The sequence below is a fragment of the Anopheles coustani genome, chromosome 2, assembly GCF_943734705.1.
Source record: "Anopheles coustani chromosome 2, idAnoCousDA_361_x.2, whole genome shotgun sequence".
NCBI classification, from domain to species: Eukaryota; Metazoa; Arthropoda; class Insecta; order Diptera; family Culicidae; genus Anopheles; species Anopheles coustani.
This window is the reverse complement of record NC_071289.1, coordinates 61,859,432-61,884,654: the sequence shown is the minus strand read 5'-3', so window position 1 is coordinate 61,884,654 and position 25,223 is coordinate 61,859,432. Positions and strand designations below refer to the sequence as shown.

General features: G+C 41.3%; 2 protein-coding genes and 1 long non-coding RNA gene across 3 annotated transcripts in view; 2 read left to right on the top strand and 1 right to left on the bottom strand.

Annotated features, from left to right (window-relative positions):
- The window catches only part of LOC131262128 (uncharacterized), a 207,733-nt gene that overhangs the window by 16,951 nt on the left and 165,559 nt on the right, over positions 1-25,223 (top strand). The gene's annotated exons all lie outside the window — the stretch shown is intronic.
- On the bottom strand, positions 19,168-19,660 carry LOC131262137 (uncharacterized). The gene is made up of 2 exons (XR_009178214.1): positions 19,547-19,660; positions 19,168-19,472 (listed from the first exon to the last, which is right to left on the bottom strand). It is a non-coding gene; the product is annotated as an uncharacterized LOC131262137 (long non-coding RNA).
- LOC131264776 (uncharacterized) lies at positions 22,104-24,148 on the top strand. The gene is made up of 2 exons (XM_058267045.1): positions 22,104-23,645; positions 24,113-24,148. Exons 1-2 carry the CDS (start codon positions 22,104-22,106, stop codon positions 24,146-24,148), a joined length of 1,578 nt encoding a protein of 525 aa, XP_058123028.1.

The following is a 25,223-nucleotide window of genomic DNA, read 5'->3' as shown; positions in this document are numbered from 1 at the left end:
TGCTAAGGGGAAGCAACTAAAAGATGGATGAAACCACCAGCTTGCTTATTAACAGCAGTTGAATTAACAAACAATGTAAGTATGCATTTAAATATTTGAAACGTTTGCAATAATAGGGTATTTTTTTTACAGACTTCACAACCTAGAACCATCATGAGAGCAACGTAAATACGTTCAGGACAAATGCCGTTCATTTGATGACATAATTTGAAAAAACATGGATGTTGTAATGAAATGAACAAAAAAAAATTAATAAAACCGAAAATTAAACAGTAAATTGGAATTTGCAATATTTAAACCGAAAAAACCGTTTAAATTTAGCGCCTACATGTAGGCAACCGCCAGGTCGAAACGTTACGAGAGCGTACAATAAGGCGTTTGTATCTCTTCTAATAGACGCTAAATGTACGCTCTTCTTTTGTATGTTAATGTACGCGATTTGTCGCACGACGCATAAATTAATGCTCCTGCAGGCATGCCCGTAAATGGCTTATGAGACTTCAAATAATTTGCAACACGTCGACTAATATTGCTAGTTTTCTTAGCTATTGTGGAACAATCAAAATTCAAATTTATCGTTTTAATAAAACTGGATAGCTTTGATACATTTCGAATCAACCAAAGGTTTTTTTTCTTTTGTCGAGAATGATAGCAAATTTTCGCAGTAAACAAATGCTAAGAGACGTCACTTCATAGTGCGTGAGGTGTGAGTAGCCAAAAATAGGCATAAAAAGAGAAAGAAGGTAGACGCTGGAAATTATGCGCGGGGTACGGAAAATTGAGTAGTAAAACGAATTATGCAAGTTCACGAACAACACGCGTGTTGTACCCGATTTAGTATCCAAAAACCGCGTGTTCAAGTGTTGGGTGCCTGGTCCATGGATTGGTGGTAGTGCACGGATTACGTTTGTGTGAGTTTGTCTAACGTTGGCTAGGAGGTAATTGTGGAGTGGAAATGGTTTTATAGGCGTTTTTCGCGCCGCGACTGCTTGACGCCAGCTCTTCTAGATGAGTTAGGAAAAGCAAGCTGGTTTCGGCCGTTTTAGTTGTGTGTTAGACCTCGGTTGAGAAAGGCAGTGTATCCAGTCCTAAGTTTGGTCAGTGGTTTAATCAGGGAATTTTCATTCACCAAGAGCGCTAGTAATAGCTGTCAGAGGAAGGGAGTTTGGTTTCCGGTGGTCATTACACGTGTTATCAGTGGATAAGTTATTTTTTAGTGGATTTTTGCCGAATTTCACAAGCTACACTTTTCAGGCCAACTTTAAAGATCTCTGTAGGGTAAAAGTACCCATTTTGGCCCACTTAGGGAAGGGTCACCACAAAATAAATCGTTGCATAAATTGTACCGATCATATTTCGATAAACTGGGTATGATAATGTAGAGTAACTATCTAAGTATGCATTAAAATTCATATTTTAGAGTTTATTTGATATTTTCACTGAAAAATTACCGATTTCCGAACACGCTTTTTGTCGCTATTTTGGCCCGCTTTGCTTCTATTTTGGCCCACCTGTGTACCAGTTTTGGCCCACATGAAAAATGACTTTTTTATGTGTTTTATGGTTTTAATAATCTTTATAATAATTTACAATCTGCTATTTACTTTTACTTTTGTTAAATAAGTAAGATAAAATGTTTAATTCGATATTTTAATTTCCATTTTTTTCCAAGATCATCGGATTTTCGTTTAGACAATTTCTGACAGCCAGCTGTCAGTGTCAGAATGCATACAAATTTCGTTTCAATCGAAACCAGATTTCCTTGCATCTATTTTGGCCCACTTTTGCATCGAAATTAAAATTATTTCTCGTGCTCTAAAAATTCAAGTAATGTTTTGAGAATTCCTAAAAACACTCAAAGCTTTAGAAAAACATTACTTCAGAATTTTCTACGCAGTGGTTGCTTATATCTCAAGGTGGGCGAACTATCTGCCTACGGCATGTTTTTTTGAAAAAGAGACAGCTTCGTAGTTTTAAGCGATTTTCTCGAAAAATATTGATGCAATCGCCTCCAGATTTGGTATTAAACAAGAATAAATTGACCTCAACACTAAAAAAAATGTTAGGGGGCATTTTTATTTGAAATCATTGAAATAATTGATCTACTTTCTAAGTGGGCCAAAATTACATACGTGGGCCAAAATACCCTCACTCAGCCTATTTTGTATTTGAATTCTTGCAAATAATTGGTAAAATATTTGGAGAAATATTTGCAACAGGTAGGTGATCGCATGGGACTTCTTTATTATGATTAGTGTTATTATTATTATTATTATTATTATTATTATTATTATTATTATTATTATTATTATTATTATTATTATTATTATTATTATTATTATTATTATTATTATTATTATTATTATTATTATTATTATTATTATTATTATTATTATTATTATTATTATTATTATTATTATTACTAAGCCTTAATTTACAGTGACCGGCAGGAAAAAGTGCCCACTTCGAATTTTGTTTATTTTCGCTCAATATTTTTTTCTCAATCCAACTAAATATTCTGCACGTATTTTTCGTATATTGATTTACATATTTCATATAAGATCCACTAATGAGTAAGCGAAAACAAACATATTTTGATTTTGCGAAAAAAATAATAAAAAAAAAGTATCTAAAAAACAGTGACAAGAAAAAGTGCCCACTTCAGTTATTCATTATTATGCATAAAAATAAGAAATAATAAATGCATTATGATATTTTATGTGTTCTCTTTTAGCTTTTAGAACCTGCCGAAGGCGTTTTGGCATACTTTCTACTAGGGTTTTTATTTTTGGGGATTTTATTTTTCTCAAGCGCGCATTAGAGCTTCAAAATTGTCGTTTTTATTCGATACATCAGTTTTGTCCACCCTGGCATCGAGAATTGCCCACAAATTATTAATTTCCGGGCTCTGAGGCGGCCATTTCAACAGTTTTGTCCGACAAGACGTCGAACTTGGCCCCGCCGGGCTGCGTCGAACTTGCCCCCGCCGGGAGAACTAACTTCTCTTCAAGGCCCGTCAGAATCAGTGAAATCTCCAGATTTTGTTACAGGATGTTTATGTTTATGTTGTAATCTGCAGTCTTAACACCGTTAATGTTCCCAAGGCTCCCAACTCCACTGGACGAAAAACAACCCCAGACCACCATATTGCCTCCTTCATGGCATATTGTGCCCTGGATGTGGCGAACCTGCAGCATTGCCTCCTTCGATCTGCACTGTATACGTTCATGCCATATTCGATTAAAACGTTCAAATTTTGATTCGTTAGACCACAGAACCGTTTTCCAGTACTCTAGAGGCATAGCAGCATGTTCCTCAGCGAGCTTAAGACGCTTGGCCTTATTGGGCTTGTTGATATAAGGGTGCCTCCTATCAAATCTGCTCTTTAACTCGTATGCAACAAGCCGGCGACGGATAATTCTTTCAAAAACTGATGGCTGAAGTATTTCCATGATCTCCCTGACAGTTACTTTTGAATTTTTCTTGACCTCACGAATTATTTTAGCGTCCATGCGCGCATCTGTTTTGCGCTTGTCTCCTCTACGAGGGCGATCCTCCACCGATCGGTGCGTTTAAAATGTAACTATGAATTTTCCTACCGCTGTGTTGTGGATTTTATGCTTTGAATAAGTTACTTTAATGTAGATAAGTGCCATAAAAAATATTTTATGCTATTTAATTTCTCGTAACACTCAAATTAATGAGATACCTAAACCTAATATAAACAAATTGTATATTTACAACCAAACATGAATAAAATAAAAACGTAATCATACGTGTATAAATGTCAGAAATAGTGCTAACAAACCTAAAAAATATTAAAACGCAATAAATTGGTTAGCCCTCAATGCAAAACTTTTGAAGCGACCCAGCTGGTCCACCACCTTGCCGCCTCCAGTCCTTCCCGCCCGAACCCTACAAACACCAGCTATTCCCGTGCCCGCGGATCAGTTCAACCAATATGGGAAACGCAACGTACATCGTAATACCCCGAACCCCGAACCCGTGCAACCGCCAATCCCACCCGCGCCGCACAAACATCGGCAGACGAAACCCAAAACACAAAACACCGTGTCAGCACAACCCTGGGAATCAGCAAGTGTCCCCACCAGCACGCAGCTAGCAAACCGCGTGCGTAAGGCAGAATCGTCATCACGGAAGCCGGACCACGCGTCAGCAAACGCAGAAGGTCGCACATGCCAATACGCCGCGGAGTTCGGATTACAAGCGTGTGCGCACTGAACACTGAAGATCGCGAACACCAACCTGCGTGGCCGCCGCATGATTCCGCGATGCATCAACACGCGCATGTACGCACCCAATGTCCGGAACCCGGGTTTCGGGTTACATCGAGGAATGCATCGCTACGACTGGGAGTTTGACCGGACAGGTTGATTCCTGTCGAAACATGTTTTGATAAGCACTGATAAGCGATGGAAATCAAATCAAGGAATGCCGCGTCAGCTCGTTCCTTTCGAAGCGTGGGAAACGCTGCGGTGGCGGATTGGGCGAATTCGGGAACGTTTTGGATAAGCTCTGATAAGCAATGGAAATCAAATCGAGGAATGCCGCGTCAGCTCGTTTCCTTTCGAAGCGTGGGAAGCGCTGCGGTGGCGGATTGGGCGAATTCGGGAACGTTTGATAAGCACTGATAAGCGGGAAATGGAAGGAAGGTAGCGGGCCAGCGGGGTTAGCCAAATAGTATATAAGGAATCAAAATATTGTAATAAAAGCCGCAGTTTTGACCTGGAAGAGCCAGGGAGATCTAGAACCGATCGTTGTTGCGTTTGATTAAACGTCCGTTTCCCGCCGTTTGGAAGTCCGCTACGTATCTATCAGTAAAGTTTAAGGAAATTGGTAGAAGCCATTCAGCCTTGGCCACTCGGGCCTCTTCACTTTATGCAAAACTCGAAATTTCAAAGTGGGCACTTTTTCTTGTCACTTTTTACTTATACTTTATTAGATACTTTTTTTATTATTTTTTTCTCAAAATCAAAATATGTTTGTTTTCGCTTACTCATTAGTGGATCTTATATGAAATATGTAAATCAATATACGAAAAATACTTGCAGAATATTTAGTTGGATTGAGAAAAAAATATTGAGCGAAAATCAACAAAATTCGAAGTGGGCACTTTTTCCTGCCGGTCACTGTACAATTCAAACCATCGATTAAAACACAGATAACCTTAGTTATTAAGCCAAAATTGTATTAAAGAGTCTTTGACAGTAACAGAGGCTCGGTTAAAATCAACTACATTACTGAACCTATTAACTGCCCGACTCATTGCGATTATCGGAGCATTTTCAGCGTCCTTGTACCTCGTCTTCGAAAATTTCTTTTTTTTTTATGGCTCTTTCAGTTTGTTTTAATCAGATTGAATCGAAATTGGGTTTGATCGAAGGCGTTGTGTCTAAAAAGTAAGGGGTTAAACTGCGCGCGTTAAAGGAATTGATGGATTGTTATTTTTTAGTGTTGATAGTTGTGTTTTTGACTTCTGCGGGATGTTTCATGTCGAAATATCCATCCGGATAAGAGATATGATTTGTTTGTGAGATACTACATATGTACATATTCCCCTTGTTCGTCCCTGGCCAAATCTGGTGAATTGCAAAGAATTTGCATAAAATGTTGTTTGCGTTACTAAGTTTTTGCTGCGGACTATAATATACTGTATACCGTTTGGCATATGTTTAGTACGGTCTCACGAAGTCAAATTAATTTGAATTGGTGTAAATTTATCATCGCATCTTTTCTTTGCTCATGTCCTTTCAGATCAGGAAGGAAGCTACAAGCATGTCGACTAGCCCCAAAGAAATGGCCCTCGACGAAAAGCAGCTCTCACCAGAAGGCATTCACCAAGATCCTTCGATCGAAGTGGATCCATTGACGCAACCGACCTTACCGGTTCCGCCATCGGCCGAACCCGTGGTAAGCTGCTTTTCCCCTTTCTTAAGCAAAAATTATCTCTTGTCTTAGTAAAAACTCATCATTCCTGGATGCTTTCTACAGATGGACGGTATGAGTTTGCCGATCACGACGCAGCCGGGCACGCAAATGCAACCGGGTAGGGACATGCATCTCAGAAAGTATTATTTACAATAGTTGCCGGCTGTTTTCAGCAGTTAACACAGTTGATTTGTTTAAACAGCCGCCTCCGTTCAGTACCGCCCTTAGAACCCAGAAGTTTAGCTATAATACCAACGACTAATGTAGCAAGATTTAGCAACAAAACAATAGTGGAAAAAGCATACGATCCTTGGTTGCGTTACCATACTCGTCAACGAACAAGACGAGCCAATCGGTGCTAAAGAAGAACTTCTAGCGTGCTAAAGATGAGGCAGCGCATGAACGACGTTACTAACCGAGAATGGTTGTAAAAAGGCAATTGGAACAGTTCCGTGAATTGTTTAGCATAATAGAAACCTAAACCGTGATGCATGCCATAACCATTTGAAGTCTAAAAATGGGTATGTTGAAATTCACCTTGTAAATGTTTAAGTTGGATGGCGATTTTATTCTAAACCATCTTTTTTATTTTGAAATTAGTTCGTCACATTCGTGCATTTACAGCTCATATAGTCTTCCACGGAACGAATGAAGCGAGAAAAACGGAAGATTTTTCTTTCTTTTTTTTATTTATTAGAAAGACTTTGCGCCGTAAGGGCGACATTCGTCCCTAAATTGAAAAGAACGAAAGAAGAGTAGTGTTGGTTCAAGTAACACTTTTTGATGTGCCGTACCGTGTTACCACACACAGTTTACTATGCTGTGCATTTGTTATAGCACAGATACCGTCTCCATTTGTGCAGGAACACCTTTTCGATTCAAAATGGTCAATACGTGCAAAGCGTTCGATTCAACAACAGAATGTTGTATCTCTGCACACAAAAATATAAATAAAAGGATGCGAAAGTATCCCAGAATAGAACAATATAAAATTGGTAAACAGTTTCTAAGGAAAAACTCGGATATGGTGCATAATTTGGATTGATATTATGTTTGCTCGATAAGGGCCTTAGGCCTTCACACTTCCATTCAACACTTTAATATAAAATATGCAATTCGAGCCAGTGTTAAAAATGTGATCCTTGTAGGAAACCGTTAGTCGTTGAAAGCTCATCTTTTCAAAAAACCTGTTTGTGGAATTTTAGCTCCGTAGTGTTTTTATTTCAAGTACATGCGTTATATTTTTATTGCACGGTAGGGGTTATCATGAAATCGTCGTTTCGTTTTAGCGGTCGCTAAAGGCGCTCATTCGTCGCTAAGGGTGCTCATTTGTTCATTATAATGAACTTTTAGCGACTAAAATGAACAAATGAGCACCTTTAGCGACCGCTAAAACGAAACGACGATTTCATGATAACCCCTGGTGATTGCTTTTTTTCTTGGATTTTTTCCTATCGCGCTTGAGTAATAGTATTTTTTTTTCATATGGCAGATTTTTATACAAATTATATTTATATAATTTTATACAAATAATAATATACAGATTATGTGATAACGATGTTCAAAATTCCAAAGACTGAATCTTACTTTTTATTACTACACGATGGAACCTATGGAATTGGTATACTAAACCCCTGGTCACAGCTTTGCGCAACCGCTTTGCGCTTTATAGTATTTCGGTTTAGTTGTTCAGTTTCCCTACAGATGTGCACGTGATTGTATTAAGTAGCGTTTCCACAACGCAGGCTTTAAGCGAGGCCGTCAGAAACTAATTCAGCAAAGAGATTTGTTTTGTTGTCAATATGTAATTCTAATGGTAGTTTCTCGTCGTCTAACTACAGCTGGTCGTGTGCCTATTTCACAAACCATACCTCACTGTCCTCCCGGCTTGGAAAACCTGTACAGAGAAAACAGGCTTGTTGTGACACTCGAGGAGGGCAGTTTTGGCGTGTCCATAAACAAGTACAAGATCAGGAACACACTTGGCCATCTAGTTTACTATGCTGAGGAAAACTTCGATTCATGTACTCGGTGTTGGGAAGAAAATTTTCGTCAACTCGATATCAGAGTACAGGACAGCTCCCAGAACGAAGTGCTGCTCTTCCAACGCGATTCCATGGGCTGTTGCACATGTGAATTGCAGAAGTTTGAGGTATTATTAACGTCCGGTACGGTGATCGGCACTATCGAGCAGAGGAAGACTCTGTTTCATCCCGAGTTTAACATTAAGAACCAGCACGGTCAGACGGTACTGATGGTCCGCCACACCACCCCATTTGGCACCTGTAATCTGAATGGTCCCATATTTTATGTGAGTGATGTTGGGATCGCAGTACGTTCTGCAGCACCGCACTAAATACGGAATATAATCTCGCCGCAGATCTTCGGAATGGACGGCACGGAGATTGGTAAGTTAACTAAAAAGTATGACGATAAGGAAGAATTCAGCATCACTTTCCCGAGGGATCTCGATGTCAGGGTGAAGGCTACCTTGCTGGGCGCATTGTTTATGCTTGTAAGTATTTAAAACTGATGGATATATTTTTGGCCTACATTTTTCCTTTCCTAAAATTTGTTGTTCTTTGTAGCATTATATGTTCTTCGAGGAAAATGACCCAAGAAGATCTCGGCCTCTCTGTCTTTAAGCTAGCAAACAATCTTGAAAACAACGTAAGAAGTCAGCTGATACTTTATTGTTCGTGCCCACTTTGATTCGAATCCCAATTTGAGATTCCACTCTATGTGGCGACTAATAACTCTTTTACTCACTCTTTGCATTCGAATCCTTACTTGTGATTCTAATATCTTCTTGGGATTCGAATCTTTATGACGACTAGCATCTCTTTTAATCGTTCATTCACTCCTTAGCGGTTTGAATCCCTTGAACGATTTAAATAAAATATGTGTAAACTTTGTTTACAAACGTGATCGCGCACTTGTTTACAAACTTGATCACGAGGTAGATGACGCAACAGGCGACCGATTGATTAGAGTAATTAGTGATGGTTCGGAGTTAGAATAATAGGATCGCGAATAAGTCCATCAGAAGGAGCGGAGGAAAGTGATAAAAGGGAATCACAGAAAGCCATCGTCCTCATTCTGTTGGAAAAGTGATTAAAACATTTTTAATTTTGTAATGCCGCGTAGCACGGTTTTTAGAGTAAAATAAAGTTACAAGAAATTGTAATCGAAGCAAACTTTTCCAACAAAATGAGTATCAAAAACTATCCATTAGGATTGAAATCAATCATTCAATATGTAGTAGATTAAATGGTCAGATCAGAATACAACATTGTGATTGTTGCGTACGCAACGGATAGGTTTGTTTCTTTTTGTAACTTATCGTCTGGAATCGACGTCGTTGGCCTAAATAAACATATGCATTTGGAACGGCCCGATAAGCGAAGCCAGCAATGAGCGTTAGTCGTAAAAATATCATCGCATTAGGAGAGCGTACCACCGTTGGTAAAAAAAAAGGTTAGGTTCGAAATTGCATGTGCGTGTAGGAAAATGGAATGCATTGAAGATAATTATGTAAACGTACCGAAAGACCAAACGCGTAGCATATTTTATTGCACCAAGCGACAAGATCGACCCAGCCAGTAATGAATCTCAAGTGCCTCGAACGAGCGGTTCGTGGGAAATATTAGAAAGGGACCGATAGTTATTTGGTTAGGACCAACGCGGAGGACGAAAATACCCATCATCCCACGCACTGCATATCCAACACATGTAAACCACGTGTACCGATTCTAACACATATCAACAAACATTGTTAGTATATAAGCAGTGTGAAATCATTAATAAAGTTTAGATTCAATTGAAACCTTATGTAGCATGCTTATGCTATACAGCCTCAAAATGATGACAATGTCACAAGAAGAATCGGAACGATTCAATCCGAACATACTTTGTATCACATTGTCAATTCAACCATACTCGAACCAACTGACCTATATATTCAAAGACGAAACGCAAGCAGATTTTGGCCAATGCATGAAACCGAAACAGCGCAACTCGCAAGCGCATCGCGACGCGTAAAGGCACAGCCACGCGAAAACAATAACAAACAGCGTGATCACCGCGAACGCTTCAAGCGGAAGAACTTTCAATAACATAAACACAAAGCGGAAGAACCGCCAAGCGAAATCGAGCGCATAACGATGCGACAAGAAAGATACATTCTTCAGACAAGATAGGAAAACCATTTAATAAATATTCAGAGGGCAGGAACACAAAGTAGGAAGTTAAACTTTCACCAACGGAACGTAAATAAGGAACAACAGAACTAACCAATCAGAAGACGAAATGATGTCAACTAACCCCATTGTACCAACGTAGTAATAATGAATATAAAATTAAGAAATATGACAAATGACAGTGCAGTCGAGAAGTAGAGCACTGAAGAGTCAGAGTCAGAATCAGAGTCAGACTCGGAGGACGTTTGTCGAGTAAAAACGAACAGACGAGTCTAAGTTTATTTTCCTGACTGATCCAGCAGTAGCAGCTCACTCCTCACTCTCGGCGGCCTTCTCCCATCGTTTTCCACGTCAACCACACTTAAACGGAGAACGTCTCGATGTTTTATTAAACTTCCTTGGCCTCTGAAAAAAGATTCTATGGTGTCTCAATCCGAAGGGTCAGCCCTATCCGAAACGCCTTTTCACGACGATTCCCCCTTTTGCGGCATAGGCTCCCCAAATTATTTGGTGACTGGAGCAACTAGCGAAAAGGTACATCAGGAATCTGAAGGTAAAGGCCCTTGCTCGGGCGGTCTCCTTATTTCACGGCTAGCGGAAAGACGAGGGACTCGGAAGGCCCATCCTTCGCGTGGTCTGGCCCAAGTCTGCCCGCTAACAGTGATGTTCTCGTAAAAAGCAAGAACCCGATATAGAATTCATGAATTCTGTTTCATATTTTGTTAAGTCTGAGAACAAACTTCCCATTAAATTAGTTTAGTTACATATTGTATGGACTCTAAGTGAGTTTGGCGCTTCAAAACAAACTAAAACAGACAACGACGATATGTTGACCCACCATATAGGGTACCCCCCGAAAGTATAAGCAGGATTTCTAAATTATGTTTCTAGTAAACGGATGACTCAAAACAGTTGATTCTTCTTGTACTTCATTGTTTTCATTCCAAGCTACTAGTCAATGCATTGAAACTATCATACTTTTCAACAATTTCTGTTGAAATGCGAGGCATTTCCGTCGTAAGGCGCAAAAGCATTGTGCACTTATGGTGCTCGACTCCTAAAATTTCGCTAAGGCAATTGACGAAATCGGAAGGTGGGAGTATCGCAGCCGTACAAACCGCCATCCGAATGTTTCGGTTTCGAGTCCAGCTTCGATGATGTAGCCGAAAAGTGATCGAAAACCTGGTCCTATCGATCAACAGTTGGACCGGGAAATAGCAAAAGCGTTAAAACAAACAAAGGAATGTTCAATTCGCGATGTGGCTCGCCAAAAATTGAATTTAAAAACGTACAAAAAACAAAAGAAACAAAAACGGAGTGCAAAGCAGGCCGGATGCGATAAGTATCGGGTTCACAAGCTGTACGACAAGCTGCTATGTCTCCAATCCTCATGCATCGTAATCGATGATGATTCGTACGTAAATTTTGACTACAAAACGCTTCCGGGTAGTCAATAGATCCATATTTCTAAATAATTTTGATAAAAGGTGATAGTGTGGCAAGCCATTTGCGAATGCGGGATGATGTCCGAACCATTTGTGACAATGGAGACGATGAGGACTGATGCATACATCCGAGAGTGTTTGAATTGACGTTTGCTGCCCACGATACCAAAACATACTGGTCCAGTGTTGTTTTGGCCTACATTGAAAAATCATGTGAAATCATTAATAAAGTTTAGATTCAATTGAAACCTTATGTAGCATGCTTATGCTATACAGCCTCAAAATGATGACAATGTCACAAGAAGAATCGGAACGATTCAATCCGAACATACTTTGTATCACATTGTCAATTCAACCATACTCGAACCAACTGACCTATATATTCAAAGACGAAACGCAAGCAGATTTTGGCCAATGCATGAAACCGAAACAGCGCAACTCGCAAGCGCATCGCGACGCGTAAAGGCACAGCCACGCGAAAACAATAACAAACAGCGTGATCACCGCGAACGCTTCAAGCGGAAGAACTTTCAATAACATAAACACAAAGCGGAAGAACCGCCAAGCGAAATCGAGCGCATAACGATGCGACAAGAAAGATACATTCTTCAGACAAGATAGGAAAACCATTTAATAAATATTCAGAGGGCAGGAACACAAAGTAGGAAGTTAAACTTTCACCAACGGAACGTAAATAAGGAACAACAGAACTAACCAATCAGAAGACGAAATGATGTCAACTAACCCCATTGTACCAACGTAGTAATAATGAATATAAAATTAAGAAATATGACAAATGACAGTGCAGTCGAGAAGTAGAGCACTGAAGAGTCAGAGTCAGAATCAGAGTCAGACTCGGAGGACGTTTGTCGAGTAAAAACGAACAGACGAGTCTAAGTTTATTTTCCTGACTGATCCAGCAGTAGCAGCTCACTCCTCACTCTCGGCGGCCTTCTCCCATCGTTTTCCACGTCAACCACACTTAAACGGAGAACGTCTCGATGTTTTATTAAACTTCCTTGGCCTCTGAAAAAAGATTCTATGGTGTCTCAATCCGAAGGGTCAGCCCTATCCGAAACGCCTTTTCACGACGATTCCCCCTTTTGCGGCATAGGCTCCCCAAATTATTTGGTGACTGGAGCAACTAGCGAAAAGGTACATCAGGAATCTGAAGGTAAAGGCCCTTGCTCGGGCGGTCTCCTTATTTCACGGCTAGCGGAAAGACGAGGGACTCGGAAGGCCCATCCTTCGCGTGGTCTGGCCCAAGTCTGCCCGCTAACAGTGATGTTCTCGTAAAAAGCAAGAACCCGATATAGAATTCATGAATTCTGTTTCATATTTTGTTAAGTCTGAGAACAAACTTCCCATTAAATTAGTTTAGTTACATATTGTATGGACTCTAAGTGAGTTTGGCGCTTCAAAACAAACTAAAACAGACAACGACGATATGTTGACCCACCATATAGGGTACCCCCCGAAAGTATAAGCAGGATTTCTAAATTATGTTTCTAGTAAACGGATGACTCAAAACAGTTGATTCTTCTTGTACTTCATTGTTTTCATTCCAAGCTACTAGTCAATGCATTGAAACTATCATACTTTTCAACAATTTCTGTTGAAATGCGAGGCATTTCCGTCGTAAGGCGCAAAAGCATTGTGCACTTATGGTGCTCGACTCCTAAAATTTCGCTAAGGCAATTGACGAAATCGGAAGGTGGGAGTATCGCAGCCGTACAAACCGCCATCCGAATGTTTCGGTTTCGAGTCCAGCTTCGATGATGTAGCCGAAAAGTGATCGAAAACCTGGTCCTATCGATCAACAGTTGGACCGGGAAATAGCAAAAGCGTTAAAACAAACAAAGGAATGTTCAATTCGCGATGTGGCTCGCCAAAAATTGAATTTAAAAACGTACAAAAAACAAAAGAAACAAAAACGGAGTGCAAAGCAGGCCGGATGCGATAAGTATCGGGTTCACAAGCTGTACGACAAGCTGCTATGTCTCCAATCCTCATGCATCGTAATCGATGATGATTCGTACGTAAATTTTGACTACAAAACGCTTCCGGGTAGTCAATAGATCCATATTTCTAAATAATTTTGATAAAAGGTGATAGTGTGGCAAGCCATTTGCGAATGCGGGATGATGTCCGAACCATTTGTGACAATGGAGACGATGAGGACTGATGCATACATCCGAGAGTGTTTGAATTGACGTTTGCTGCCCACGATACCAAAACATACTGGTCCAGTGTTGTTTTGGCCTAATTTGACTCTTGCCAAAGACACGATTGCATGGTATGAAGAACATGCATGTTAATGCATGGGATTTAAATCCCCCGAACTGCCTTGAAGCCAGACCTATTGAGATATTTTGGGCGCTAACTGGACTGGAAGAAAGTGGACTGGAAGAAAATCATTCAGGACAAGTCTGTGCTGAACCTGATCGGAGGCGTTAGATCTAAAGTGCGATCGTTAGCATACGTTTAATTTTTTTTTTAATTCTTCAAAATTAAAATCGAAAATAGAATATGGTCCAAAACACAATACAATCACAGTTTATCAAATAAACAATCAGTTACTAGAACAGGTTTTTTCCAATTTTTTCAATCGTGCTTATACTTCCGGGAGCAGCCCCTAGGAGGTATATATTTCCCCGCCATCTCCTTCTTTTCGAAGTACAGTTTGTTTCAACGTTTCGACATCAGGAAAAACGTTGGTAATAATATCGATTAGGACGGAGTTTTATAACTGAATTGTATTTGTGGAGAGAAAAATAAATAGTAAAACGAAAAATCTTATATTTCTTGGTGAATATTAATCGAATATGACCGCACGTCTACACGGCCGTGCGACACTCCCGCAAAAGATTTGTGCTCACCGAAAGTGTCAAAGTAATCAAAAAGGGACCCAAGTCGGCCATCTTGCATCAAAAGAGTCGCAGAAACTCCCGGCAGAAAGGAACATTAAAAGTGCAACAAGTACGGTCGTGTTCAGGGCCTTGTACCATTCCAAACAGGCCAAAGTGGACGGCACGTAGACCGAGCAGGAGCTTGGTTTTGCGGGCCAGCAATTAACATCTGAGGTGTCAGATACTGGAGACCGGCACGTAGACTAGGCAGTAGCTTAGTTTTGCGGGCCGTCGAATCCGGGTGGTGTCAGAACCAATGTGCAAGTCCACAAGAAGGATTTTAGGAGGTATTGGTGTCAGATAAGTCAGCTGTCGGATCGATCTCCTGAGCCGCTTAAGTTGCACTGCACCGAGTCCGTTGCTTTAGGCGTGGGAAACATGACCCTGGTAGGCAGGGGGTACCAGTTAGCCCTTTAGCAACACGCGCTTTCACCCTTCTGGAGTTAGTTGCGTGCCACAGCGTTCGTAAAGTGAGATTTTAACCTAAGGACAGATGCCTCTTTCCGTCATTGCGTCTACCGTGTAGGTGCATAGCGTGATGGAAGGCGAAAGACAAGAGGAGGGAGTAATGTTGGTTGTGGTCTCTCGGGGCCACGCCAATGTGAACCCTCGTCCAAAAAAAAAGTGCAACAAGTAAGCGCTAAACAAGGCTCATGGCTCAGCGGTAGCGCGAGGAAACACCACGCCGCAATTGTGGGATCGAATCTCGAGTATGGAACCTTCAGTTTTACGAACGGTTGACCACCGATCTATAATATACCGACTTTTGGTCACCGAAATTATCTTCTGAGAGAAGCTTTATCCCACTAGGGGATGTTGTGCCACATAAAAAAAAACCCCTAAACATGTTATTTTGGAAGCTTTTAAATATTGTTTAACGATAAACGTTTCTCATAGATTTTCAACCTAACCTTTAGGACCTAGTCAAGTGAAGAAACTAAAAGAAGCAAATAATTATTCTAGCGTCTTTTCTAATTCTCCTACAGAAGTAACATCGTCAGATCTATCATGAATTTCTCTAGGACTTTATATCTGGGATTGGGGAGAGTACGAACGTGCACACACCAAAATCTTCTGCTGGCTATAAACATGGCACTTGAACATCCCAATCACTTGAACATATGTTGGGGGAGGGGGAACGCTTGTGGCCTTGAAATGGTTGATCCAACTCTAGATACAAATGGCCTATCGGAGCGATCCATCAGACCAAGGCATTTGACTGTTGTGACACTATGAAATACAACTTTAACACTACAGCAGTGCAGTAAACCAACTGTTTATACTCTCACAATCCACTTGATCCTGCTTCTACATCGACTCGTAAATCCTTGTTTAGATACTTCATAAGCCGTCGACTAATATTGCAAATTTTCTTATTTTTCGAGTTCAGGCATTTTGGAACAATTTAAATTTTTTACTTCAATAAAACTGGATAGCTTTGATACAGTTCGAATCCACCATATCGCTGTTTTTTTACTTCTACCATCTACCACAAATGATAACAAATCTTCGAAGTAAACAAACGTGACGTCATATAGCCACTTCATAGTGCGTGAGGTGCGCGTAGCCAAAAATAGGCACAAAAAGAGAAAGAAGGTAGACGCTGGAAATTATGCGCGGGGCATGGAGAATTGAGTAGTAAAACGAACGACGCAAGTTCACGAACAACACGCGTGTTGTACCCGATTTAGTATCCAAAAACCGCATGTTCAAGTGTTGGGTGCCTGGTCCATGGATTGGTGGTAGTGCACGGATTACGTTTGTGTGAGTTTGTTTAACACTAGAATACATTGCTTTGGAAACTTGCCCGAATGCTTTTTAGGGGTCATTTTGACCGTTATTTTGAAAACGCTATAACTTCACTATTTTTGAAGATTTTTCAAATCCGTAAACTGTTACGTTTTAGTATATTTATTGACTATCTTTTTACGTTTTTAATTTTTTGATATACCACTTCACCATTTCGCTAGCTCGGTGTATAACAAAAAAGATCGTTATGAGTCGAATTTTAATCCTTTTCAACTTTTATTCTTTGAAAACGTATCATGTAAATTCCAAAAAAAAAGGTGGGCTCTATGATGTTGATATGTTAGGCCACCTTTTAAAAATAATTTCATATTTTTAACTTAACAAATAACGCCACAAATTGATCTTGAAGATGTGGATTTTAACATTTTCCATAGGAAGTTTCCGTTCTGCGCTTTGTTCTGTTATTCCGTACGCGAGCGTTTCGAAGCGTTATGCGCGATGCGTTACTATGGGAATTGGCGTTATTTTCAATCTTTGCGGCCAATTGATGGAGTCATTTGTAATGGCAAAAATACCAATTTAGTTTTGAAATGTTGCTCAACATACTAGCTTTCTAGCGCACACTTTTTTTCTAGATTGACATCAAAGATTTTGAATGAATAAAAGTTTAAAAAAACGCAATTTCGACCTTTTTTGCTATACACCGAGCTAGCGGAATTATGGAGAAATTCATCGAAAAACCAAAAACGTCAAAAGATAGTTAACAAATATACTAAAAAGTACCAGTTTCGGATTTGAAAAATTTTCAAAAATAGTGAAGTTATACCGTTTTACAAGTAGGGGTCAAAATGACCCATAAAAAGCATTCTAGGTATAGTCACGTAGGTTCTCGGAACTGGTCAAACAGAAAAATCTAAAATTTTTGTTTTAGATACAGCTTTGGATTTTAAGAAAAGCCTTATTTTTTTTGTAAAAATATTCAGCCGTTATTATTAAAATCGAAAACTGCGTTGGGGTCAAAATGACCCCAGTTTGGATTCTAGTGTTAAGATTTTGCGGGACTATTTATAGGTGGTTTATGAAAAAAAAGTTAGACGTGCCGCCATCAGGTTAACGGAAACGAAAAAAATCCTTGGTAGACAGTATGTTCTCATACTTTGTGAGATACGATATTCGCTTGTGAATTTCGCTTCACATAATCGTTTTTTGAATGTTTGATTACTATTATTTAAAAATACTCCACTGTTAAGCATCGGCAACTGACTGATTGGAGTAAATTTATCATCGCGTCTTCTCTTTGATGATGATAATGACTTTTCAGATCAGCTAACGTTAGGAAGCTACCAGCATGTCGACTAACCCCGAAGAAATAGCCCTCGAAGAAAAGCAGCTTCCTCCAGGAGACATTCACCAAAATCCTTCGATCGAAGTGGATCCACTGGCGCAACCGACCTCTCCGGTTCCGCCATCGGCGCCCGTGGTAAGCTGCATTTCCCCTTTCTTAAGCAAAAATTACCTCTTGTCTTAGTAAAAACTTATCATTCCTGGATGCTTTCTACAGATGGACGGTATGAGTTTGCCGATCACGACGCAGCCGGGCACGCAAATGCAACCGGGTAGGGACATGCATCTCAGAAAGTATTATTTACAATAGTTGCCGGCTGTTTTCAGCCATACCTCACTGTCCTCCCGGCTTGGAAAACCTGTATGGAGTTGGTAGACTTGTTGTGAACCTTGAAACCATCGAGAAGGTCCGTTCCACTATATTGACTACGTGATTCCATGTGCTGCAATTGTTGCTGGTGCACGTGTGCCTTGCAGAAATTTGAGGTATTATTAACGTCCGGTACGGTGATCGGGACTATCGAGGAGAGGAAGACTCTGTTTCATTCTATTGGAACTTGTAAGCTGACTGGTGATGTCATATATTATGTGAGTGATGTTGGGATCTCAGCCGGTTCTGCAGCATTGCACTAAATACGGTGTAAAATCTAATCGCAGATTTTCGACATGGATGACACGGAGATTGGTAAGTTATCCAAAAAATATGACGAATGCCATAGCTTCAGCATTACCTTCCCGTTGGATCTGGATGTCAGGGTGAAAGCTACCTTGCTGGGTGCCTTGTTTATGCTTGTTAGTATTCCCAATCGATAGATATATTTTTGGAATTTTTGTTTTTCCTTTCCTACAATTTGTTTTTCTTTGTAGCATTATATGCTCTCCGAGATAGAACATGGCAAACCGAGAGAAATCCGGCCTCTCTGTCTGTAAGCTAGCAGACAAGCTTGAAAACAACTTAATAAGTAGCTATAAACTGATGCTTTATCGTTCGTACCATACAACATGGGGAGTTTCTACTTATATTGGTCAGTAAACTGGATGATCGGATCAAAATATGTATAACATTGCGACGTTCTCGTAAAAAGCAAACACCCGATGTAGAATTCAAAATTTTCTTCGTCATATTTCGTAAAGCCCGATAACAAATTTTCAGTTTAGGATAATTCTTGAGATAGTACTATTAGTCTACTGTTTCATTAAGTTGTTTGAACATTTTTGTGTTAGTTTTACCGATAATTAAAAAATAAAACATATTATACATTGGCAGAGGTGTTTACAACGAAAACAAATCTTGAAGCTGCCAACACGCGAAACGCGAATAACACACACTGGATATCAATAAACCGAATTCGTGCCTCAATGTACTGGCCGATTTAACCCTCAAGTCTACAACCGCCTACCCGGTAAGTTTTACCCCTTTGTTTTGCAATAACTTGAATAGTCGGGTCGACTTGACATTGGCTCTAGGAACATGTTTTCTTTTGTTCTTCCGAAAACCGAGTTTTTATTTTTATTCTAAGTTTTTTTATAGCATTTTTCTCTTTATAACCCTTAATCTTCAGGTCTACGACCAAAAATACCGACGCAACCGCCTACCCGTGTAAGCCATACGTTTTGTATGGGAGTTTTTCTGTCTTTTTTTTTATTTTACACGGGTCAGGTCGGCGACGATACTCAAGAATGTTTTCTTTCATAATCTATGTAAACTTTTTTATATAAATTCAAAACTATGATTTTTTCTACTTCAATACATTTCATTTGTCAAAGCCATCTGTTATTCGTCAGTGATGATGCTTCTACGGTTGCAAATTTTCGTTTAATACATTTGGAGCGGTTTGTTTTTACCTTAAAATTAGATTTTTTATCATGAGACTTGCCTGCCAACCGCGTACACACAGACGTAAATTTAAAAAACATTAGGTGGAATCGCATACGGATTTGTTTATTTTACCTTCGTTTATAAACGCGATCACGATGCTCCTGCGGAACGGACTTGTCATGCGTCTTTGCTGTTCTCATGCCGCAGACATATGTTGTTATCCATTCCGCTCGTCCATGCATTGTCGTCTGAATCTTAAAGAAGCATGGCTGAATCTGAAAGAAATACTGAAAACAAGATAGGCTATTCGCAACCTCAAATCCGACACGTTGTGTACCTAATATATATCGATGGGTTTGTCATGTGCCGTTCGCACACCTAACGGACGGAATTTCAAAATTGAAACAAAATCGTAACAATGGAGACGCACGGTCAATGGTGTATTCACGGTAGCACCAGTAACGTATTCAATGGTCGATAATTTTTTAATTATACATATTAAGTTTTTGACCAAAAAATTTTTATTCAAGAAATCGATTGCGCGTTATCTCATAACGTGCTGATGTCGATGACTCCTCTGGGATTCCTTGGGATCATGTTTTTTGGCTCTAGCATCCAAACGGCGGTACATAGCGGCTCGGGGTCTTCGGCAAAGTTTCAGTTCGTATTAAAACGCATCTTTCAAAGTTCCACGAAAAACCGCTCAGACCTTTCCTTCTGCCAGTAAATTCGACCCAAATATAAATGTCGGGATTTGCTTCGCCGTTCGACTTTAAACTGTTTATGCTTCCATTGAAGTTTTATTGCAACTTGAGAACAATGTATGCTTAGTGTTGCGTATTCAAATTTGGTTGCGCCGAAATGTAGGCAATCCCAGAATTAGTTAGATTAGTTTCGAAGTTCGAAGTGGCATTGATCCACGTACGTATGAATGGCAACGATACATGAATGGGACAGAACGAATGGCGAAGAGGTATAGCAAAAAAAGTATTGAATTGAACGGAGTAGTCCATTCAGGCCTTTTGCCAAGGGAATCGCAGTTAGACATCACTAATGCAACTCGTCGCCGATTAGGGTCGTTTCATTCAAAAATTTGAAAATATATGGATTACTTGGAAAAGAAAAACATCCGTTTTGTGTGTTATACTTTACAAGCTTTAAGATCCTGTAAAGAGACCGACCCACGGTATCTCTTGTAGGACACCTTCTACCACGCCAAGTTTTCTATCGTATTAGTTTTGGAGATTGGGAGCTGTGACCTGTTGGCATGCCCATCGGTCCCAGTCTGGCTAATACTCCACACTGAGTGTTGGTACCGTGCGTACCAACTCAGACGCGCACACTCCGGTCACAAGCGATTGCGACCGACCTGACGGCAAGCTCGATCATTTGGTCCTTCGAACCGGATCCTGATCCCACGTGGGATCATCCGCGAACATTCGAGTAAATCGGGTCGAAAGTAAAACGCGTCGTTCGAATACCGCGAATATAGTGTGTGTGTAGTGTGAAGCACAGTTCAAGGCTTCAAAATGCCCAAGGCAAAGTCATCGGATTCTCTGCGGCATCGCATGAACTACGTTCAGCGTAAGGTGGAGAAATTGAGTGCAGAAATGGACGACGAAAAGGCAGCTGGCACCCGCCCTACGGAAGCAGTCATCAAATTACGCAGCAGCATCTTGGAGCGTTGCAGAGTGCAGTACGAGGAGCTTCACGTCGAGAGGTTGGAGTTAGCAACAGTGGATGAATACGAGAAGCACGACGATCGGCTTATTGCGTTCGAAGCTCTCGTAGAGGGAATCCAATTAACATTGCTCGCAAGCAATCCGGAGAAAAAGTGCGATGTGCCTCCTACACAGAGTGTGCACTTACCAATGCCAATACCCACATTTGATGGGCAATATAAAAATTGGCCCAAATTTAAACAGTTGTTCAGCGATCTTCTGGCTCGCACAAACCATTCAGATGCAGTGAAACTGCACAACCTCAATGGAGCATTGGTTGGAGAAGCGGCAGGCATATTAAATGCCAGTATGATATGTAATAACAACTTTGAGACTGCCTGGCAGCTCCTGACCAACCGGTACGAAAATCCCCGTGTGATTGTGGAATCTCACATTGCGGGATTGCTCGCCTTGAAACGGCGGATGGACTAAACCACGGCGAATTTCCAAATCTGACGGAAACGCTGCAATTCATCCAGACCCAAAGTGAAGTGTTAGAAAGATGCTCAATTGGAGGACCCAGCAATATACGAGTGAAGAGTGCGAGAGTGTGTACAGTTGCGGAAAATGGTTGTGAGGTTTGCCACGAAGAACAACATCCATTATACAAATGCAGCAAGTTCTTGGAGATGGACGCACAGCAGCGGATCGACAAGGTAACCAGCCTCAAGCGTTGCCTCAGATGTCTCGCTAAAGGGCACAACAAGCGAGAATGCAAATCTAAGTGGTTCTGCAAGGAATGCAGAAAGGACCATCATTATTTGCTGCACCTTGTTCGAGTGGAAAAGCAGCTCCAACCAACAACTAGTGTGGACCAAGGTTCGGTAAGCATGCAGTGTTCAAATACGGCGAACGCGACAGTATTGTTGTCCACAGCAGTTATTTTAGTGATCGACCGATCGGGCAAGGCTCATGAAGCAAGAGCCCTAATAGACAGCGGCTCGCAGTTAAACTTTATTTCGGCAAGCATGGCCCAACTGCTTCGATTGCCAATAAAATCGGCTCATGTTTCACTCGTTGGAGTCGGCGCTGAACCTGTGACTACAGCAAAGCAGAAAGTGGTAGCCATAGTCAAATCAAGATGCTCGGACTATACGGCAACCATCGAATGCATGGTGTTGCCTAAACCCACGGCTGAGCTACCAGTAGTGACCGTTCCTGGTTTGTGGAAAATTCCGGAAGGAATTGCGTTAGCAGATCCTACATTCTTCCACAGTCGGCGAGTCGACATGATCCTGGGAGCGGAACTATTCGCTGAGTTGCTGCAGACAGGGAAGATCCAGCTAGGTGAGAACCAACCAACATTAATCAATTCCGTCTTTGGTTGGATCGTCAGCGGCAAGGTCGACCCATCACCACCAGTCCAAGCCAACAACGCAGTCGTCTTGACCAGCATCGAAACGCTAATGGAGAGGTTCTTCGCGATTGAGGATGCAGACACCAACAACAACTTGACCATCGAGGAAACAGCGTGTGAGAACTTCTACAGAGAGACGACAACACGCCACGACGATGGGAAGTTTGTGGTTCGCTTGCCACAAAAGTCCGACATGATAAATTCATTGGGTGAGTCAAAATCAATGGCAACTAAACGTTTGTTAGCAATTGAAAAACGATTGGATAAAGAACCTGGTACTCGTGAGGCATATACCACATTCATGAAGGAGTACGAAGAGCTGGGACACATGAGTGTTGTATCAAAGGAAGGTGATGGGCACAGCACCGCGTATTATATGCCACATCATCCAGTGTTTAAGGCAGATAGCAGCACCACCAAGTGTCGTGTGGTTTTCGACGCTTCAGCCAAATCGTCAAGCGGTATATCACTGAATGACACACTCATGGTAGCTCCAACTCTTCAGCAAGAAGCAACAACAATTTTAATTCGTTTTCGGACGAAGCCAATAGCTCTCACAGCCGACATAGCTAAAATGTATCGGCAGATTTGGGTACATCCGTCAGATCGACATCTGCAGAGAATATTGTGGCGACCATCGAGAGACATGCCTACTCAAGAGTATGAACTGAATACGGTAACCTATGGCACTGCAGCGGCACCATATCTTGCAATAAAATCGCTGCAGCAAACCGCCGTAGACCATGGTGCCCAATTCCCTCAAGCAGCAGCCAAAATGTCCGATTTTTACGTCGACGATTTTATTTCGGGAGAGACCACTGTTGAAGCCGCCAAGACACTAAAGCGGGAAGTTATTGATATGGTTGCTAAGGCTGGCTTCTGTTTGCGAAAATGGGCATCGAACAATCCGAATGTTCTACAAGGCATAAGCGAAGAATCTTTGGCCAGTCCCTTGCTACAAGATGAATCCGAAGCAGCGCTTTCTACACTCGGGATGATCTGGGAACCAAATGCGGATACATTTCGTGTTAAAATAAACATCTCCGAAACTGGCAACACGAAGCGATCGATATTATCACAAATCGCTCGTATTTTTGATCCGTTGGGACTGTTAGACCCAGTGAAGGCACTAGCTAAGCAATTGATGCAGAAAGTATGGAGTTTGAAGACAACAGAAAAGAAGAGATGGGGCTGGGATGATGAAGTACCCCCCTTAATTCATCAAGAATGGAGTAAGATTTGTTGTCAGCTGAAGTATCTGCAATACATCCAGGTTCCACGAGTCACGATCAATGAAGGAATAAATGGACTTCAGTTACATTTCTTCTGCGATGCATCTGAAGCAGGTTACGGAGCATGTTGCTACGTGAGATCAATAACATCATCGGGAATGATAACCTCCAGGTTACTAGCGTCAAAATCAAAGGTATCACCATTGTCTTCAAAGCATTCCATAGCTCGTTTGGAGTTATGTGGAGCGGTTTTAGCGTCGGATCTATTAAACATCGTTACCAAGTCGACAGAATTCAAGGTGGATACAACTTTGTGGACTGATTCCATGATAGTTGTACAGTGGCTGCAATCATCTCCACATCGGTGGAAAACCTTTGTTGCCAATAGAGTGACAACCATCCAACAAGCTACGATCGGCTGTAACTGGCGACACGTTCCTGGTAAGGACAACCCTGCAGATTTGGTTTCAAGAGGATGCTACGGCAAAGATTTGATCAACAATAACCAATGGTGGCAGGGACCAAACTGGCTTGTGCAGCCAGAATCAGAATGGCCAGTTCCAACACTTGATCGAGCATCGGATCAGGACACTGATCCAGACATCATCACAGAAGAAAAGAAACTCACGATTCTTCACGCGGTTGAGGAACCGAACCATCGTATATTTACGCTGTATTCATCATTTTCAAGGTTGAGAAAAATGATCAGTTACTGGGTTCAGTTTCTGAATAAAAAATCTGGCAAAGTGAACTACGAACAACCTGGACTGACAACCACGGATATACAAGAAGCAGAAAAAATCTTGTGCAGATTGGCGCAACGTGAATCCTTCAAGGCGGAATTGAAGGCGTTAAGGGGCAACTCGTTTGTATCCGCATCATCACCACTGAAATGGTTGCACCCGCAAGTGTCCAGCGATGGCATCATCCGAGTTGGCGGTCGTCTAGCAAATTCAACGCTGCCGATAGAATCCAAACATCCGATGGTTATTTCAGGCAATCATCCATTGGCCATACTCATAATGTGGCACTATCATCTAACATTGATGCATGCTGGCCCGCAGTTAATGCTCAGCACACTTCGACAGAAATATTGGATCACCGGTGGCAGAAATTTGGCACGAAAAATATATCGTCAGTGCCATACATGCTTTCGCTGCCGTCCCCCGATGACCGAGACGTTAATGGCAGATCTACCAGCAACGCGAGTAACCGCAGCACGACCGTTCTCCATCGCCGGTATTGATTACTGCGGTCCTGTGTACGTGAAAGGAGCTCATCGGCGCGCATCGGCTACAAAGGCGTTTGTGGCGATCTTCATCTGTTTCGTCACGCGCGCAGTGCACATCGAATTGGTTTCCGACTTAAGCACCGCGGCGTTTCTATCCGCTCTTCGACGCTTTGTCTCAAAGCGAGGTCTACCAGCGGAACTTCACTCGGACAACGGGACCAACTTTAAGGGTGCAGCGAACCAGCTTAATGCAATTTACAAGTTATTT

Bases quoted from the DNA above. Each gene is read 5' to 3' on its own strand.
- LOC131264776 (XM_058267045.1), top strand. From the start codon at position 22,104: ATGGCCCAACTGCTTCGATTGCCAATAAAATCGGCTCATGTTTCACTC. The intron at 23,646-24,112 runs GTATGGAGTTTG...TGTTGCCAATAG, and splicing joins CTAAGCAATTGATGCAGAAA to AGTGACAACCATCCAACAAG.